The 18,722-nt window shown below is 43.5% G+C and overlaps 1 protein-coding gene across 1 annotated transcript in view; it reads left to right on the forward strand.

The window, feature by feature from the left end:
• The first annotated feature begins 4,030 nt into the window (after window positions 1-4,030).
• Window positions 4,031-18,722, forward strand: part of SCPEP1 (serine carboxypeptidase 1) — a 28,024-nt gene continuing 13,332 nt past the window's right edge. Inside the window, exons 1-6 of the mRNA XM_054585446.1 lie at window positions 4,031-4,136; window positions 6,942-7,090; window positions 9,431-9,520; window positions 11,720-11,875; window positions 12,213-12,287; window positions 16,253-16,325. Of these exons, the coding sequence (XP_054441421.1) occupies window positions 4,070-4,136; window positions 6,942-7,090; window positions 9,431-9,520; window positions 11,720-11,875; window positions 12,213-12,287; window positions 16,253-16,325 (610 nt within the window). The 5' untranslated portion in view covers window positions 4,031-4,069. The remainder of the gene's footprint in view (window positions 4,137-6,941; window positions 7,091-9,430; window positions 9,521-11,719; window positions 11,876-12,212; window positions 12,288-16,252; window positions 16,326-18,722) is intronic.

Consider the following 18,722-nt stretch of genomic DNA (forward strand, 5'->3'; position numbering starts at 1 on the left):
TTCCCCAAGGTCACTGCACCAGTAAGTGGCTGATACCTTGCAGTCAGGTCTGCAGTGTGCGGAAGGCTTCCCTGGGAAGGGGCACGTGAACTGACAGGTTCACCAGGAAACAGTCTGCTGCAAGTGGGGGAAAGGTGTGAGAATGTCCTGTGAAGGTGAAAAAGCACATGCGAGTGCACAAAGAAAGGCACACACAGAGGGAGAGCAATGTGAAGACACACACAGAGAAGACAGCTATGTGACGCCAATCACCTGCACCCAGAATTCACTGGAAGGGCCTTTAACAAGCCCCCAACCAACCTCCATCAGTTTTTCAAATCCTTCCCCTCCACAAAAAGAAAACCCATAAAATTTAAAAAAATAATAATTTTTACAAGTACAGTTTTGAGAGGAGTTCCCGATACCTTTCTTCCAATTCTATTGCCTTCCCTAAAGCCGTTATATTTTTGACCTGCCCCTAAGAGGACAGGTTTACATCACAGAAACACAAGCTGGTTCAAATTAAACCACAAGCATCACCTTTTAATATCCTATAGCCACTCCCTCATCAGGGAAATTTCCACTGGCTCTTCAGCTTTGGCTCTCTTTAGCCAGCCTTTCTCCCTACACAGTGCTTGCCCCTTCTTTTCATCTATCTACATTCTTTCCTTTCCCAGGAACAAAACAAATTCTCTCATAGTCCTGTGTAGTTCAGTTTAACAATTTTGCCACCTTAGCCAATGCTCTATACGCTCAGCTTCCGTCTCCTAATCGCAAGGAATCAATAAGGTATTTTTCTTAAACAAAGATCATTCCAATCTTTAAGAGGAACTTTGCTCTTAGAATAATCAGCTTTTACCTGTTTTCCAGGTGTGGGCATGTGTGTGTGTGTGTGTGTGTGTGTGTTTGGTTTAGGTCCCATGGTTATAAGTTGTAATGAAAAAGGGAAATTTAGTCTTTGCCCTAATGAAAGACTATCTAGTGTTGAAGGCTAAATTATAACGCAGATTACAGGGCATTTACAGATTGTCACACACCATACTTATCAACACCTATATATATATGTTCATTGTTTATGATTCTAGTATTACAAGAACGTTTGGGAGGTTCCTTAACTTAGCCTTTGCTTATGTGGTCAAACACTTCCACCCTGGAAATCATATTGGCTTAGAAAATAGATGGAGTAGTATACACTTTATGCACTTTACGGTATTTTATGCATTGTGGACCACCCAAGTTAAGCTGGTTACCTATTTCTTTCTCTAAGCCAAATCTCAGCGCCCGCTCCTTCACTTGCAGGACTCTGCCATTTCACAAGGCTTCAGATAAAAACATCTGTCCATTTATGAGGGGCTGGAGTCGGGGGGAGGGTTACGGAGGGGAGCAGAAAAGGTAGAGGCCTTGTCGCATGTATTTTGTTTTTCTGTTTCGTGGTTTTCATCATGAATTCTTTCTTTTATTATTGATTTTAAAGACAGAAGAAGTGGGGGAGAGAGAGGAAAGGGAGGGAGAGAGAGAGAAACATTGATGTGAGAGAGAAACATTGTTAGGTTGCCTCCCCTACATGCCCTATCAGGGATCAAATCTAGAACCTTTTGGTGTATGGGACAATGCTCCAACCAACTGAGCCACCTGGCCAGGGATCATCATGCACTTTTGAAATAGTATTCAATATTTAGAACTATGAAGGGGAACGAAAAAGTACCTGGAATTACCTTCTGGAGGCTGGGCCCTTTATATTATTATGGGCTTCCCCTGCTAGGTGAGTGTTCTAGGAACCCATATATATCAGTGTATCTGCTGGCATTGTTGTGAGAAGCTACATTCAGCTTCAGTGAATTTTTTTTTTTTTTTGAAGACTCTTTCAACTCACTTGCCCATTTCATGATGGATGATTTACGAGTGCACCTACCTACACCGTGCTGAGTGTTCAGCAGTTTTTAACCAAAAAACGGCCTGACCCCTATGCCCCACCTTCCCTATTGACCTGACCTCACCTTAAGTTACATTTCTTTTGTTTTCCCAAATGAAAAAAAGTCTTCAAAAGGAAATGTTTTGCCAATGTGGAAGAGGTGAAACAAAAAACACTAGAAGCACTAAAAGTCATCAAAATAGACAAAGTTTAAAAACTGTTTTGAGCAGTGTAAAAACACCTCTATAGGTGTGTTGTATCAAATGGAGAGAGTACTTTGGCGGTGACAGAAGTTTAAACATGTAAGACTAAATACACAATTTTTTATAAGTAAATTCCAGTTTTTTTGTCGGGGGGGTCGACCCTTGTATAACCTGTCTATCATATATAGCCCCTGCATATTCCTATTTCCTAGCTCTGTGAGACGAGTTATTCAGTACACCCTAAGATAAACCTGACCTTTAGACACACACACAAAACACCTCTGTCATCCTTTTTCTCTCCTCCCCTTCCAAAACCCCCAATACCCTCTTTAAAATGACTCATGTGAAGGAGAGAGCAGAACACAAGGGGAGCAGTAGCAGCGGGGGTCGGCCAGGCTCCTGCAGCAGATGCTCAGCCTGAAGCTCAGGCTCCGTGGGCAATGGAACGTTTCGCCCCAACTCCACTTCTTTCTGCTCCTTCCCAGAGACATGCTGTGGAGTGTTCTGGTAGGCGCTGGTGTCTTCTCTCTTATTTTATGTCCCAGCTGGATTACTGACCCTCTTCACCCTCAGGCGTCACAAGTGTGGTACGTTCATGTCTGTAAGCATCCTGTTGATGGGCATCCTGGGACCAATTACTGCAGGAATCTTGCCAAGGGCAGCAATTGCTGCAGTGTTCCAAGCAGCAGGAAAGGAAATGATGCCATTTGAAACCCTCACCTTGGGCACTGTTTAGACATTTTGTGTGGTGGTGGTCTCCTTTTTAAGGGTTTTAATTCTCTGTAACATATACCCTTATGCTATTATGTCAAACCTAAGTTTTATAGAATTCTCAAAAAGGATACAATATGGAATGTAGTGTTTTCTTAGTTCTCCAAAGGGAAGCAACTTGGATGAAACAGTTTGTGAAGAATAGCATCTCAGCCCTTTCTTCAATCTGAGATGTTAGGAATCTAACATCTTTTTGGAGTCCCATTGTTCTCAACCAAAATGGATCATTTTGTTTTGATATTTAATTCAAGCAGTTTAACAGGTGCTCTTTGCCCAAAGCCAGGTCAACAGTGCCTCTGGGTTAGCGGCCTTTGCACTGAAATTTACAGTATTATGTAAGAAAATGTAATGTTGCATATTTCAGAGAAACAATGGAAAACATTTGTTAATTTTTTGAGCAGAATATACTGCACTAAAATCTTATTTGATCTCAAAAAATATGATAAATAAAATAACTGTTGTGAAGATAATGTTAACAACATAGAATAATGTTGATGACAAATTAGCAAGGGGATAGAAACAGAAACTTGTATTATTGTATTCAAAAAGATGAAGTAAAAGACTAGAGAGAAAAAAATCCCAAATGTAAACAATGGTTATTCAGGATCTAACATTTTTCTCAAATTTCCTAAATGCCCATAATATACGAAACTTTATAAGAAAAATGATTTTTAAAATCTCTGAAAGTGGAATCTCACAGTTTTCAAGGACCAGCTAGCTGGTCCAGGCTTCACCTAATTTGGGGCAGACACAGCAGTTTTTGAAATACTGGGCCTTTTGTTGAGGAAGGAGGAGATGGGCAGTGCAGGAAGGACGGTCCTCGTGGTTATTTCTCTGTGGCGTCCCAGTCCTGTCACAAAACTGAACTCAAATGCATTAAACGTCTCTTCCTCCCTATTCTGTCCCCAAAACGACAAGGAAAGACGTGGTGGGGCAGGCAAAACCACCTCCTCTCTCCTCCCAGTCGTTGCAGGGGTCTTGGTCGACCTGGCCGGCAGAGAGCGCCGCTGGCATCGCCAGTCGCCTCACCGCGCAGGCCCCGCCTCCATCCCGCCCCAGGCCAACCAGGCCCCGCCCAATTCGCCCCGCCCCCAGATAGGCAGGCTCCGCCCCGCCCTCGGTCCACTCCAAGCTCCGCCTGCCGCGGTCACGTGGTAGGGCTCTGCCTCCAGCCTGTTGCTGATGCTGCAGCGCGGTGTTCGTCATGGAGCTAGCGCCGCGGTTGTTTCTTGTGCCCGTGCTTCTGCTGCTGCTTCTGGGCTTCAGGACCGGTAGGTTTGGGCAAAAGGTTTATATATGAGTGACCAGTGCCTCCAGGGCTGACAGTCTGTTAGTGCGTTTGTGTTTTTTAAAGGAAATATCTTTTCCTCTGTGGTTTTGAACCTCACTGGGTTTTTTTGTTGTTATTTTGTTTTTTTTAAGTGAAAGTGCTTTTTCTAACCCCCCCCTTTTTTTTTTAATTTCTGGGTGGTCTGATGCTCCCTTCTTCCTTAGGCAGAAGGGTGCTTCTTCTACACTTAGGCAGAAGCAGTTGTGCAAAATGTATGATTCGGAGAAACTGCTGATCAGTGAGGTTTCCACGGTCTTAATAAGGCCACCAGCCTCCCTTCTGCTGCCGTCATAGGCTGCAAAGTGGAATTAGGAGGCCTTTATATTTTAAAATGAAACACGGAAGCCCTGAAAAATGCTACCACGAATGGGATGTTTCACTGAGATAAGGCCTTTCCCCCCTACTTGATCAGAACATACACTATAATGTCTCCCCTCACCGAGGCTTTTTTTTTTTTTTTTTTTGCAAAAACGAATTCGTGTCTAAAAAGTGATTTGCAAATTGATTTTCAGTCTCCCCACCCCCACCCCCAGCAAAATGCTTCCTGTTCTGAATCAACTGAGAATTAAAACCGGCCACAAACTTGCCTTATGATCTTAGGCAGGTTGCTTAATAATTGGTTTTCCTCTTTTGTAAATTGGAGGTCCTATGCCCCTCAGTTTGTGTTTAGGAAAAGGTGTCAAATATGTTGCCACCAAATTTTAACAGTGGTCGCTGCCAGGGAAGAGAGGAGTGCCATGGATAAGGTCAAAAGGGACCAGAACCTTATCTGTCATTTTCAAGGAGACTGTACTTTTGGGTTATATGAATATAGACTCTTATAGCCACATTTATTTTCTAGCAGCTCTGTTTTTCTCCTCAAGCCACTTTTAGTTTTTTGATCTCCACCCTTATCAATCACAATTAACATAGCCTCTTCATCTACTCCCTTCTCTTCTTGAGACCAGTTTTTTGTTCTTTTACTTGCTGCAGAGGCTTAAAATTTAAGAAAGGAGGAAGCAAAAAGAAAATTCAGTCACCAAGGGTAATTCCTAACTCACCTTTTAACATCAGTCCTTTTCCCCTAGAGTAGTGTTTAAAAAAAAAAAAGATACCATAACTTGAAAGGTGTTAGCAAAGGTGACATAGAGAAGGTATTTGACGTACTCTTTTCTGATAGGTATTTTGCAGGTGCTAAAAAAGTTAATTAAAGAAATTGGAGTTGTGGGATTAAAGGGCACACACACACACAGAGCTTTTGGTTTTTTCGTTTCGTTTTGTTTTCTTTTTGCCAAATTGCTCTGCCAAAAAGTTATGCCAGTGTGCATTCTTGCTAACAGTACTGAAGGCCAGTCTCCTGCCTCCTTGTGGACATTGAGCAAGAGCTGTCATTTTTTTGGTCTATCAATAAGCAAAGATTTTTTTTTTTGTGACCTCATTATTGCCTTAATTTTCATGTCTTTGAATATTAGTGAAGTTAACCATGCTTTCACATATTTATCAAACATTCATATTCTCTTTTCATAAGTTACTTTCTGTGGACTTCATCCATTTAACTATTAGGATCTTTTATTTTTAAATTGATCTATGAGAATGAGAAAAATTACCCATTTTCATATTTGTCACAGATCTCTCTTTTTTTTAAAGATTTTATTTCTTTGTTTTTAGACAGAAGTGAAGGGAGGGAAAGAGGGAGAAAAATATCAGTGTACGGTTGCCACTCGTGTGCCCCCTACTGAGGACCTGACCCACAACCCAGGCATGTGCCCTGACTGGGAATCAAACCAGCGACCTTTGGTTCACAGGCCAGCACTCAGTCCACTGAGCCACACCGGCCAGGGTGCAGATCTTTCTTTGTTGTTTGCTTTTTCATTTTATTTTTGATGTACAGAAATTGTGTCATACAGAAATGTAATGTTTCTGTCCTCCACTCTGTTGATACTATTCTTTATAGTCTCTCTTCTATTTATAAATGATTTCTTTTAAATCATTTTCCCATGTAAAGGTCAGAAGAAAAGTTCTACTATATTTTAATATTATTTTTAATATTTAAAATTGAGATACTTGCCCTGGCCAGGTTAGAGCATCGTCCCGATATGCCAGAGTTGTGGGTTCCATCCCCGGTCAGAGTATATACAAGAAGCAACCAGTGAATGCATAAATAAGTGGAACAACTGATCGATGTTACCCTCTCTTTCTCCTCCACTCTTTCCCTCCTTCCCTCCCTCCAAAATCAAGAAATATAAACTTTTTAAAAAATAAATAAAATTGAACTACTTGATTCACTTCAAATTTGTATTGGTTTGTTGTGTTGAGAGAAGACCTACAATTTTATTTTTTTCCTTAAAAATAGTTAACAGTTGCTCATAATATAGCATCTCATCTTAGCCGCACTAATTTGTGATGTGTCTTTAAATGAAAAGCAGCATGTTGGTTTTTGAGATTTTCCTCTTCCCCAAAAATGTAAATCTCTTTAAAAAAAAAACAACAGAATTATGGAAGTGTTTTATGCTTATTATTAAAAGTCCAAACATTACAGAGGGTATAGCGGAAAAAGTAGAAGACTCCAGCCTCCTGTTAAGTTTGGTTTGTGTTTTTTTTTCATAATTGAGGTTTTTTCCTTATTTTCACAATATAGTGGAGTGAGTCAGTTTCCTCAAATATAAACCAAATCATCTCTAGCCTGGCATGGCCACCTCTAATGGACCTGGAATTTATCCAGACATGAGACATCCTTCGGGAAAATCAAATTGTGCTTCTGTTGCAGGAGCCATTTGCGACCTGCCCCCAGATGAGGGCAAAGAAGTATGGGATTATGTGACTGTCCGGAAGGATGCCCACATGTTCTGGTGGCTCTATTATACCACCAGCCCCTGCAAGAACTACTCAGAACTGCCCCTGGTTATGTGGCTTCAGGTAAAAGTGGCTTCATTTCTTGGCCAGGTTTGAGGCCAAGATTCCCTCACTAAACATGTCGCTTGCTCCTTAGGGCTCGCAGCTCAGCCAGTGATGAAGGACTGATGTGGTCCAGTAGCCCGTGGGGGTCTGCTAAGGCTTGGGAGTGCAGCATCCTTCTGAAGCAGGCAAAGGCAGTGTATACTAAAGAGGGCAAATCAGAGAATGAGGGGTTCTCGCCTTTTACCAGTTTGTTTTATTGAGCCCACTCAGTGGTAGGAACCTTTACCAGAAGCTCCTGAAGACAGATTTGACTATGTACTGATAGAAGGTGTTTTGAATGGTTCCAAGGTAAAGACCAAGGTACCCTGACTGGTCCCTCCTCTTCTTCTTTCCCTAATCTTTTACCAGACCCTAACTTCTTGCCCCCCCCCCCCAATACTGATCTTTTGAAAGGACTCAACCTCTTGTATCTTAGTCTTACGTGTTGGGCCTTCTCCTTCTCCTTTAATGTGTTTGCTTTCTGATCTTGAGCTCTGATTGTAGGATGAAGGCTTGGAACTGGTTAAGAGGTATTGGGAGCAGGCAGAGGATTCTTCCCTGCATTCCTAAAATATCTGTGCAGAGATGGTCCACACCCGCCTGGAAGACCAATCAGTAGGGAGGGGTTGAGAAGCATGGTCTTGCTTCAGCCTCTGGAAACTGTGGGCCTGGCCCAGCTGGGGCTCCAGGTTGCTCAGTAGTAAATAGAGCGCCCTACTACCTGTTGGCATGGGATGCAAATCTCACTTCCTGCAAAAATGTCAGTAAATCATAAGCAGCCTCCCAGTGCCTCGGGTCAGGCGGCCCATCTGGTGGGATAAAGCGAAGATGAGCAGTTTGTCAGGAGCAGCCTCTCTCAGGATAATCGGAGCACCTCCTTTGATGAGCTGGAGCTGAGGCTCAGCCAAGGGTGCAGATATGAAAATGCCACAAAACAAGAGCCCATGTGTGTAGCCCGGATGGTCGGTTGTCAGGGAGAGCCGATACTTGCCTTTTCTGAGTTTTGGCTTTCTAATCTAGGAGGTTTTGCTTTAACTTTTCATTAATTAGCAGAATTTTTCCACCCTGAAGTGAAAGCTTACCTAGGAACAAAAGCAGAAGTGCTGAGGGAGGGATGAAGTTCCACCCATTCAACCTCCCCTTGGTCACACGCTGCCTCCAGGCACTTCCTGGGTTTCCAAGAATCTAATTTGAAAAGCACTGGGTGTAGAAGTAGCAAACCTTCTTTGTGGTTCATTGCAGAGCAGGGTCATTGTTTTATTTGAGTAACTCGCCAACATAGCCAAGAATCAGGAGATGTAACAATGTAGGAGATGTAACAACTCAGCTGTCCCAAAGCTGAGTGGCAGTTTTCAGACAGGCACCTGATTTCTCTGCATGGTTCATAGTCTGGGTTGTGACCTTCGGTTAGGTTAACCTTGGGAGCTGAGATGCTATTGGGGAGTTATGAACTGGCTAACTAACTATCCTGCTCTTCATTTCCTCAGAGGCCCAAAAGAGAAGAAAAAAGATAATGATTAAGGAAGAAACGATTACTAATTTAGATTAAAGGGAGATCTATTGTATTGTAGCAGTCTCCTGAGGAAACATGCACTGACTTCTCTGGGCAGGTCTTTGAGAATCCAGGTCACATAGTCTGATTAGAGTAGTGAGCTATTTTAACTACATTTTGAAGCCACCTCAGCATGTCGGCTGGCTCACTGACACACATATTTCAGAGTCACTGGACTGCCCCTGGCCATGACAACAACCCATCCCAAAGCTCTAGACAAAGATTGTGTAGTAGGATGTTCTCCAATGGAAGAGAAGTATCCTCCAGTCAGCTTCTCGTTGCCCTGAGCTGGGGGTGGGGTGGGCATCTCCTGCTGACACAGGGGCATCTGGAAAGCGGAGGTGGGGAATGGGAGTACTCTTTTATTCCAGGGTGGAGAGTCACAAGTCCCCAGGTCCAGTCCTGGGAGAGCCCCTAATTGCTACATCCCTGGGCCTTATTGCTCGTCTTTGAGGGAGGAGCTGGACAAAGCGGTCTGAAGCTTCCTGGCGGGCCAGGATTCAAGTTTGGAGAATCAGCAGCAGGAAGGTCCCTTCTGGGGGCTCTTGGCCCAGGCCTGTTCCATTTAGAAAGACCTCAGCCGTCACCAGGGGGCTCGGTTAGTGCAGAAGCCCCCGGTTCACCAGATCATTTGGGCCTTTGTGCGGGGTTGACGCAGCCATCACTAAATCATACCTCGTTTGTAGTGAATGTGGTCATTGCTGTAATGACTAAGATTGAAGTCACATTTTCTCGGGATTAATTTTTGTTTCTTTCCTCTTCCACAGGGGGGTCCAGGCGGATCCAGCACTGGATTTGGAAACTTTGAGGAAATCGGGCCCCTTGACAGTGATCTCAAACCACGAAGAACTACCTGGGTACGGCGAGGATGGCCCTACTGAAACTGCTCTCCAGGGCTGACCCGCTCCAGGCTCAACCCCGTGCTGGGAGGGGTCAAGTTCGGCAGTGCTGCTCGCCCTCCCCTCGCCCTTCCCCCAGGGTCTCCTGCCTTTAGGGACCTTTTTCTCCACGTGTCCACAGAACCCTACTCCCGCAAACACCCTGGACCTTGCCGTTACCCACGTTTTGGCTGTCTCGGCCTTCTGACTCCAGCGTCCCACCCTCTGGCCGCAATGCCCCATCCTTTCCCCTCTCTCCTCCCCTCCACCCCTGCCTCTTGACTTCCTCAAGACTTCAAGCCCCTTATGGTGGTGTCTTGTCCCCACCACTTCTCTTCATTCCCAGCTGCACCTCCTCCCTAAGCCCTCCCCGTCAGTGCCCCACCCCCACTCCCTGACCCCTTACCCTTCTTCCCCCTCCAACCTCCCACATCCAACCTTGGGTCAGTCCCATTGTCCACCTGCTCACTTTTGCCGAAGAATGAATTCTTAAAAACAGCTTACTAAAACATAATTCATCCACTATACAAGTCACGCACTTAAAGTGTACAGTTTAATGGCTTTCAGCCTATCCAGAGTTTTACAACCATTATCACAATCCACTTCAGAACATTTTCGCTGCCTTTCTATCCCCCTGAAAGCTCATACCTCTTAGCTTACCCTCCGGTCCTTCCTCAAGCAACCACTAATGCACCATCTGTCTCTGTAGATTTGCTTATTTTAGACATTTTATAAGAATGGAATCACACAACATGTGGCCTTTGGTGTCTGGCTTTTGACACTTAGCATAATACTTACAAGGTTTAGCCAGGTACCATACAGCAATACTTCATTCCTTTTTAAGGCTGAATAATAGTTTGTTGTATTGGAACGTTTTGTGTATCCATTCGCCTGTTGATGGACACTTGGACTGTTCCCGCCTTTTGGTTATTGTGAATAGTGCAGGGAACACTGGTGTACACATATTTGTTTAGACTCCCATGTTCAACTTTGGCGGGGTATACACCTTATCATGGAACTGCTGGGTCATATGGTAGCATTGTGTGTAATACCCAAATGTTAATATTCTTCATCCATTCCTGCTAGTGGCTGCTTTTAAAGTGCCCCCCACCCCACCTTAGCTTATAATCTTTCAGTTACTCCGTAGATCAGACCCAGATTCCTGGGCATAAGCCAGCTTCTGCTTCCCTCCAGCCTCGTCTCCCAATATCTGTCCACACGCACTGTACCTTCAGGCCTCTGAATGGGCTCTTTCCTTGGCTTGGATGCTATTCCCTTGGCCACCCATTCACAACCTAGCTCACCATATTCACGCCTACTGTTCTTTAAGACTCACTGCAGGATCACCTCTTCCTTAATGACCCCTCTGAGTCCTTTGAGTCTCCTGTTTGTCTCCATACTGGTCCTTTACTTTCTCTTGCCTTAGGGTCTTTGCACATGCTGTTCCCTCAGCCTGGAACATCCTGTACTCACTTCCTCCTGAAATATCACTTCCTCCTGAAGCAGCAGAGTGCCTCATTGCCTTGTCCCCAAGCCTCCCAGAACCAAGAGGGTAATACGACTGGGACAGGAAGCCTGAATGAGGAGTCCTAATGCGGCCATTACTGTCCCAGTTTGTGACCTTGGAGAAGTCCTGGGCCCTTTTTGGGCTTTCATTTCCTGATCCGTAAAAGGCATGGCTGGACTGTGTCATCACTAAGGATCCTTCCAGGTGTAAATTCTGTAACTCTGAGTCTCTTTGGAGAAGGTATTAGAATCAAGTTGTTCTCATAATCTCCAGGGAAGCCAGGCCAATGTGGAGACTGGCCTTGTCTTGAAGGAAACCGATGTGAGGTGTTCCACCTTCGCGTGTCCTGTCCCCTGTTGCTCAGGCCCGCTGCACAGTTCGCCCTGCACTAGTACATCACATTTAGGACAGTTGTATCACATGAAAAGCGACAGCTTAGATGCTCTGATCCCCAGGTGTATGTTAATCTTTCCTTCTTGCCTTTTTTTTTTCTTGCCAGAGTAGTCTATGCCCCTGTCCCTTATTGTTTTACATCCCTTTTAGCAACAGGATCGTAAGCACACTGATAGCCTCCCATGTGTAGTTTTTGTCGAGCTCGGACAAGGTGATCCAGAGATAACTGGTGACCGACTGCCTGACTGGAATGTTTGCTTTTCCTCTGTGGCATGTAGCTCCAGTCTGCCAGCCTGCTGTTCGTGGACAACCCCGTGGGCACTGGGTTCAGTTATGTGGAGGACGATGGCGCGTATGCCAAAAACCTTGCCACAGTGGCGTCCGACATGATGGCCCTCCTGGAGTCCTTCTTCAATTGCCGCCAGGAGTTTCAGGTAAGCAAAGCCTCAGGGCCAGCAGAGGGGTTAACAGTCGTAACACTGAGTCCACCAGGATAAACTTCCCCAAGAGTTCAGTGCCCAGCTGATTGTCTTTATGCTCCAGACTGGGCTGTGGGCTTTTGTTTCTATCATCGCTAAAGGGGGTTTTCAGCTTGAAGGAGTGACCCTAGAGTCAGTATTCTAATGAGACATAATCAGGTACGGGGAGGGAGAAGGACAACGAGAGGCGGATTTGTCTGGCTGTGACATGCAGTAGAAATTTGAAATTAACGTGTGTGAATTAAAAGATATTCAGGATGTTTAGTTCTTCATAAATTTTTTTTCTTGCTAGACGGTTCCATTCTACATTTTCTCAGAGTCCTATGGAGGAAAAATGGCTGCTGGCATCGCTCTAGAACTTCATAAGGTGAGAAGGAAGACGACTTTGTTGTTTTGGTTTCAGGCAGAAACTGACTGTGTTACTTTTTATATTCACCTGTTACTGAATGGACTTTGAATAGGGCCTTGTACATGCAGAGTAAGAGCAAGTCTGTAATTATAGTCATGAAAAGTTTCAAAACGAACAGTGAAGGTTGCCCTACCAGATGTCAAACAAGCTGTAAGCTACAGTGTGTAAAGCAGTGTGCTGCTGGCATAGCAACAGACAAATAGGTGAAATGTAACAGGGTGAAGAATCAAGAAACAGATTTAATGTATACATATGTTTATGTATGTATATGTATCTGTGTACTCCTGTATATATGAGATAGATAGATACCATAATTCCATGATTATATATAAATAAGATGGCATTCACATCACTGGAGAACTGAGAGAATATTCAGTAAATGCTATCACTTTGGAAAATAGTGAAGTTAAATTCTTGCCTTGCATAAAACATTAATTCTAGATTAATATTTTTTAATTTAACATCTACACTATAAGAACTTGAAAATGTAGGAGAAATTTTTGTAATCTTGAGTAGGAAATCTTTCCTTCATAAGATGAAACACCCAAGAGCCAAAAAGATAAGTTTGATATATTTAGACTACACACAAATTTAAACCTCCGAGTTCTATAAGTAATTGTAAGAGAAAAAGTATTTGAATCAATAAATCCACTTAACAAGGACAATATCTTACTAGAAAATTGACAAAAAATACAGACAAGCAATTTATAGAAGACATGAAAATAGCTTGTGGACATATGAAAAAATGCTCAAATTTTATTAGTAAGCCAAACTTATGAGATTTGAAAATATTTAAAAGATTGATAACACCCAGTTTGGTAAGAAGTCAGGAAAATAAGTGCTCTCATGCACTTTTGGTGGATATGAAAATTGGTAAATCATTTTAAAAAGGCAATTTGGCAGAATCTGTCATCTTTTAAAATGTATGTGGCCTTTGACCCCATCATTTCACTTCCAGGAATCTGTTCTGTGGAAGAACTTACACATGTGTGTTAGATGATGCTTAGAACAGCATTGCTTGTAATGGCCAAAAATCAAAAACAAGGTCATGGACATTTGTAGAAGGTCACTTAAACAAAATAGGTGTCTCTCTCCAGGATGGGACGCTTTGCAACCATCATAAAGACTGGATAGTTCTGAAGACAGGGAAAAAAAAAAAAAAAAAGGATAGTTCTGTATATGTGTGTATGTGTATGTGTGTATATGTGCTGTAAAAGCAAAGAAAGGGGTTAGAAGGATTCGTAACATGCTAACTGTGGTTTCCTAGCAAATGTAAGGGTGAGAGTGGGACAGAAGTGTCTTTCTGTGAATTAATTTTTTTTAATTTTACTTACTGATTTGAGAGAGAGAGAGAAACATCCATTTGTTTTTCTACTTATTTTTACATTCATTGGCCGATTCTTGTATGTGCTCTGACCAGGGGTCAAACCGCAGCCTTGGCGTATCTGGATGATGCTCTCGCCAGCTGAGCTACCCAGCCAGGGCTCTGGGTTTAAATTTTTTTTTTTAACAGTGAGCTTGTATGAATTTTACTTTTAATATTTATTCTTTTTTTTTTAAATGAACCTTTCATCAAAAGCAGTATATGTGTGTAACAGAAAACTAGAAAATACAGCAATTACAGTTTCACCTTCTTGCCAGATGGAGTTCTCCACTCCTACCACCTTAATGTATTGTGTTGAAATCTTCTTTTGCATTTTCATAGAAAAATAATTTTTTAGGCAATATGAGAGCATAGTATACATAATGTCCACAGCCCGCTTTCTTCAACCATTAGTCCTCATCTTTCCATTCTATAAAATTTTCATCGCAAGTACTTGGGCTTCATTGATGATCCCAACATGTCCTTTGTAGCCAGTTGGTTTAATGCCTCTAACTGTGATGTCCCTGAACTGTGCTTCCATCTGACACAGTCCCTTTTCTATGATCCTGATTGGTAGAGAGACCCAACTACTGAACTTGCATAATGTCCCACTTTCTGGATTTGTCAGGGAACATCTTTGTGGTGGTATTTCGTTGATTGCCTCCTTTGCTGTGTTTCCTACAAAACTAGAAGTTATATTTAAAGGCCTTTACACGTTCAACGTAAAAGCTTTGGATAAAATACATCATAATAGGTCAGGTCTCAGGAAACCAGCCTGGGGATCGAATCCAGCCCACCACCTGTTTGTACACAACCCCGGAGCTTAGAATGGTTTTTACATTGGCAGTTGGCGGGGGGATTAAAAGAAGAGTAATACTTCGTGACATATGAAAATTATATAAAACTCAGATTTCAATGTCTACAAATAAAGTTTTATTAGAACATTTATTTATGTACATATTGCCTGTAGTTGCTTAAGCAGTACAGTGGCAGAGTTGAGTAATTGCAACATAGGTCTACAAACCCTAACATATTTATATCTGGCCCTTGATAGAAAAAACATCGCCAGCCTCTGATACAGGTAACATTGTATCCATCATTTTGCTTCCAATCAGAAGGCACATAATGTCTAGGTCTAGCCTGTTCCCTCCACTGAACTCTGACACCCTCCCCCGACAGAAAGTTATCCAACCGGTGTCATAGTCACACTATGGGTGCCCAGGTCTTAATCCATCTTTCACCTAATGGCTTTAATATCAATTTTTAATTGTCACCTAAGCCAGTAGTTTCCTTAGGCATTTCGAAACAATGTTTCTCTCCCTTGGTTTCGCCCCCATCTGTCAGCTGGTATCCCTCTACAGCATGGAACTTGCCCTCATCATCAGGAACTTGAAATAAGCTCCTTCCGGAAAAGTCAGAAAAATGCGTAATTCTTTCTCTTTAATGAGCAGTGTTCAAAGTCAGGCTATTCATTCTTTTTTCTTTCTTTCTTTATATATTTTTAGAGGAAGGGAGGAGAAAGAGAGGGAGAGAAACATCAACATCAATTGGTTGCCTCTCACGCCCCAACTGGGGACCTGGCCCGCAACCCAGGCTTGTGCCCTGCCAGAGAATCAAACCAGCAACTTTTTGGTTTGCAGGCTGGCGCTCAATCCACTGAGCCACACCAGCCAGGGTGTTTTCTTATTTTAGATCTCTGAATAGCTTGTGCAGTCCCATAATCCAAAATTGCAAAAATATGAAAGGTTCATATGTAACAGTGCTCTCTCTTGCCGCTGTCCCCCTCCCCTAAGGCGACTTCTGTTACTAGTTTCTTCTGTATCTTTCCACAGGTATGTCATGCCTGTAAAAGCTAATTCACTTATTTTCTATTTTCCTGTTTTTATACAAACAATAGTATATACTACATACTATTCTATATGTCTCTTTTTAATTTAACAGTATACCTTAGAGATCTTTTCATACCAGTTCATAAAGAGCTCCCCGTGGTTTTTTTAAGTTGCATCCTGTACCGTGGAAATGGCTATAATTCATTGAGCTCATCCTATGATATTCAGATTGTTTCCAATTTTCTGCTACTGTTTACTGTTAATGAGTAAAGGGGGGCAGAGGAGCACGAGGTCCTATTCTGAAGGCATCATCTCACTCTCGGGGGCCTCCCGAGGAGGCCTCCCAGCCCTTCAGCGAACTGCAGTGTGCACAGTGAGGAACGTACCCACGGAGCCCGCGGAGCACCTTGTGGGACGTCAGAACCCAGGGCGGAGGGGTGGCAGTGCCCCTCCTAAAAAATAGGGGCTGTATCGGACTCCACACACATCCTGCCAGCACCCTTATGAAGAGAACAGAGAGAAACTCAGCAGTTCCCCGCCATTGTGCAAATGGTGTCAGAAAAGAGTCACTCCTGTTCCCTAGAGAGTATCAGAGGCCTTCGGAGACATGGGGAGGGTGGGCAGAAGTTTTTTGCGCTCGTGAAAGCCGCGTATAAGGACAGGGCTCTCTCCTTTTGGGGAAGAGATGGAGGCCCCTTGGCAAGGATGTTTCTTGGCTCCTCCTCTTTCAGGCTATTCAGCAAGGGACAATCAAGTGCAACTTCTCTGGTGTTGCTTTGGGTGACTCCTGGATCTCCCCAATCGGTAAGTACCAAAATTTTAGATACTTCTTTACTTCCTTTCCCCACCCTTCCCTGGGACTTCGGGCTATGTCATCCAGATCAGAGAACAAGGCAATGAAACTTTCTGGGTCCTTGGAAACGTCAACACAGAAAGTGTGCGCCCAGGGCCATCCAAGAAATTTGAGGATGAAAACTCATTTACACAGCACCTAACATGGGCTGCTCTGGACTGAACCAAACTCTCTTCATTTGATTCTCAGAACAAAGGAATCCAATTTTACAGTAAAAGACATTCAGAAAGCTCCAAGAGGTGATGGCGTTTGGCCTCTGCCATACAGAATGAGTGGCCTGGTCAGGTCTGTGTGTCATCCCGTCCCCTCCATCAATCACCCTGATGTTGGCACGGGAATTTGGGGTGGAATTCCCATCTGTTGCTCACGTTGATGATGAGATAAGGTTACCATCAGGTCCTGCCACTTAATTCCCCAGTTTCATAACCTGAGCATCCGCATCCTTGTTAGGAGTACATAATAAAAGTTGTTTATGTTGCAAACATCCAGGGCGTGACTTGAGACATTTGCAATAGTCATCGTAGTGGATTAACTCTTAACACAGCATCCAAAATCTCAGCCCTGTTGACCTTTTGAGTCTCCTGATGCTTTGTGGTGGGGGTCTGTGCTGTGCGTTGTAGGACGTTAGCAGGGTCTCTGCCCTTAGATGCCAGTATTTCCACTCCAGTATGACAACCGAAAATATTTCCAGACATTGCCAAATGTCCCCTGGGGGACTGCACTACCCCTGGTTGAGAACTACTGTTCTTACCTTACAAAAGCAGACTTTTCACAGGCAAAGCCAAACTGTCAGTTTAAAGTTAGAAGTCAGAAGAGAGTAAACTGGGGATGAGGGGGAGGAATAAGCTGGAGAGGGACATGAGGGAACTTTCTAGGCCTTCTGTGCTGTCTCTGGATTGCGGTGGTTGTAACATGGGAGGATATGTGTTTACAGAGCCGTGTCCCCAGTGGATTCAGGATACACTGGTGCTGCTTGGAATGGTTTTTTCGTGCCCTCATTCTTGGCGTCTCCAGGGAATAATGGTATAACCAAGATTCTGAGTCATCATTGCAGAAAGGGCTGCTGCTTGTTTGTCCTCCCTGCATGGACCTCCTAGGACATCAGGAAGCTGTAGGTGCTTGGCCAGAGGCAGGAGGGTCCGGCAGGTTTCTTGATTGATGACTCACTCAAAATTACAGCACTGGCCCCTCCCTGCTTCCTCCTGGGGTCTCATCACAGTTTTGTAGCAACACTAAGCACTTTGCATGTGTTGCCTTCATTTAATCCTTACAGCAGCTTCATGGGATGGGTCCTATTATTATCCTGATTTTTGGAGATGGTGAAACTCAGAGAGGTTAAGCAGTTTAGAGCCACACAGCTCAAGCCAGGACTCAAATCCAGGCAGCAGCCACTAGAATTCATGCATTTAACCGCTCCACACCCTGCCTCCAGGAGACCAGTAAGTTTCACCTCATGGCTTTTACAAGTGCTAGTCATCTTGTCCAAAAATCTTTTTCACCTGGCCATGACCCACCTCCCCTTAAGAATTTTTTAGTCCAGATCTTACTCCCTCGTTCCAGGTCCACGTTCAGTATCACCCCTCCCTCCCAGAAGTATACTCCCTTTTTGAGGGAGAAGCACTGTTAATTTCATTAACAGTTATTCATTGCTTGCTAGGAAGTTAGGGGCCAGGAACGATATAAAGACATGTCCCATGTCCTCCAGAAGATCGGCACAGATCAGTGTGGTAGCCATAGAACTATCTCTGACTATTTAAATTTAAATTAATTAAAATACAATAAAATCTTATTTTTTTTAAGTTTTCCATTTTGATAAAGTCCAATTGATTTCATAAGATGTTCAGTTACTCATGTAACCTATTTTTTAAAGATTTTATTTTATTTTTTTATTTGTAGAGAGAGGGGAAGGGAGGGAGAAAGAAAGGGAGAGAAGCGTCATTGTATTTGTCGATCTGTTGCCTCTCACATGCTCCCAGCTGGGGACGTGGCCCGCAACCCAGGCATGTGCGCTGACTAGGAACTGAATCTGTGAACTTTCAATTCATAGACCAGCATTCAGTTTACTGAGCCACACCAGCCAGGGCACAATGAAATTTTCAATCTTTCAGTTGCACTATCCACATTTCAGATACCTAGTAGGCACACATGGCTATCGACTATTGTTTGGGACCACACAGATATAGAACACTTCCATCATTGCAGAAAATTCTATTGGACTCTTTAGATCTACATCAGAGGTCAGCAGACTATGACCGACAAGTCATGTCAGCCTTGTCACCCTGCTTTGGTAAATAAGTTTTTTATTAGGACAGTCACGCCCATTTATTTACATACTGTTTGGAGGCTGC

Source organism: Pteronotus mesoamericanus, unplaced genomic scaffold (assembly GCF_021234165.1).
Source record: "Pteronotus mesoamericanus isolate MK-2021 breed Mesoamerican mustached bat unplaced genomic scaffold, CSHL_Meso_final contig_84, whole genome shotgun sequence".
Taxonomy (NCBI): domain Eukaryota; kingdom Metazoa; phylum Chordata; class Mammalia; order Chiroptera; family Mormoopidae; genus Pteronotus; species Pteronotus mesoamericanus.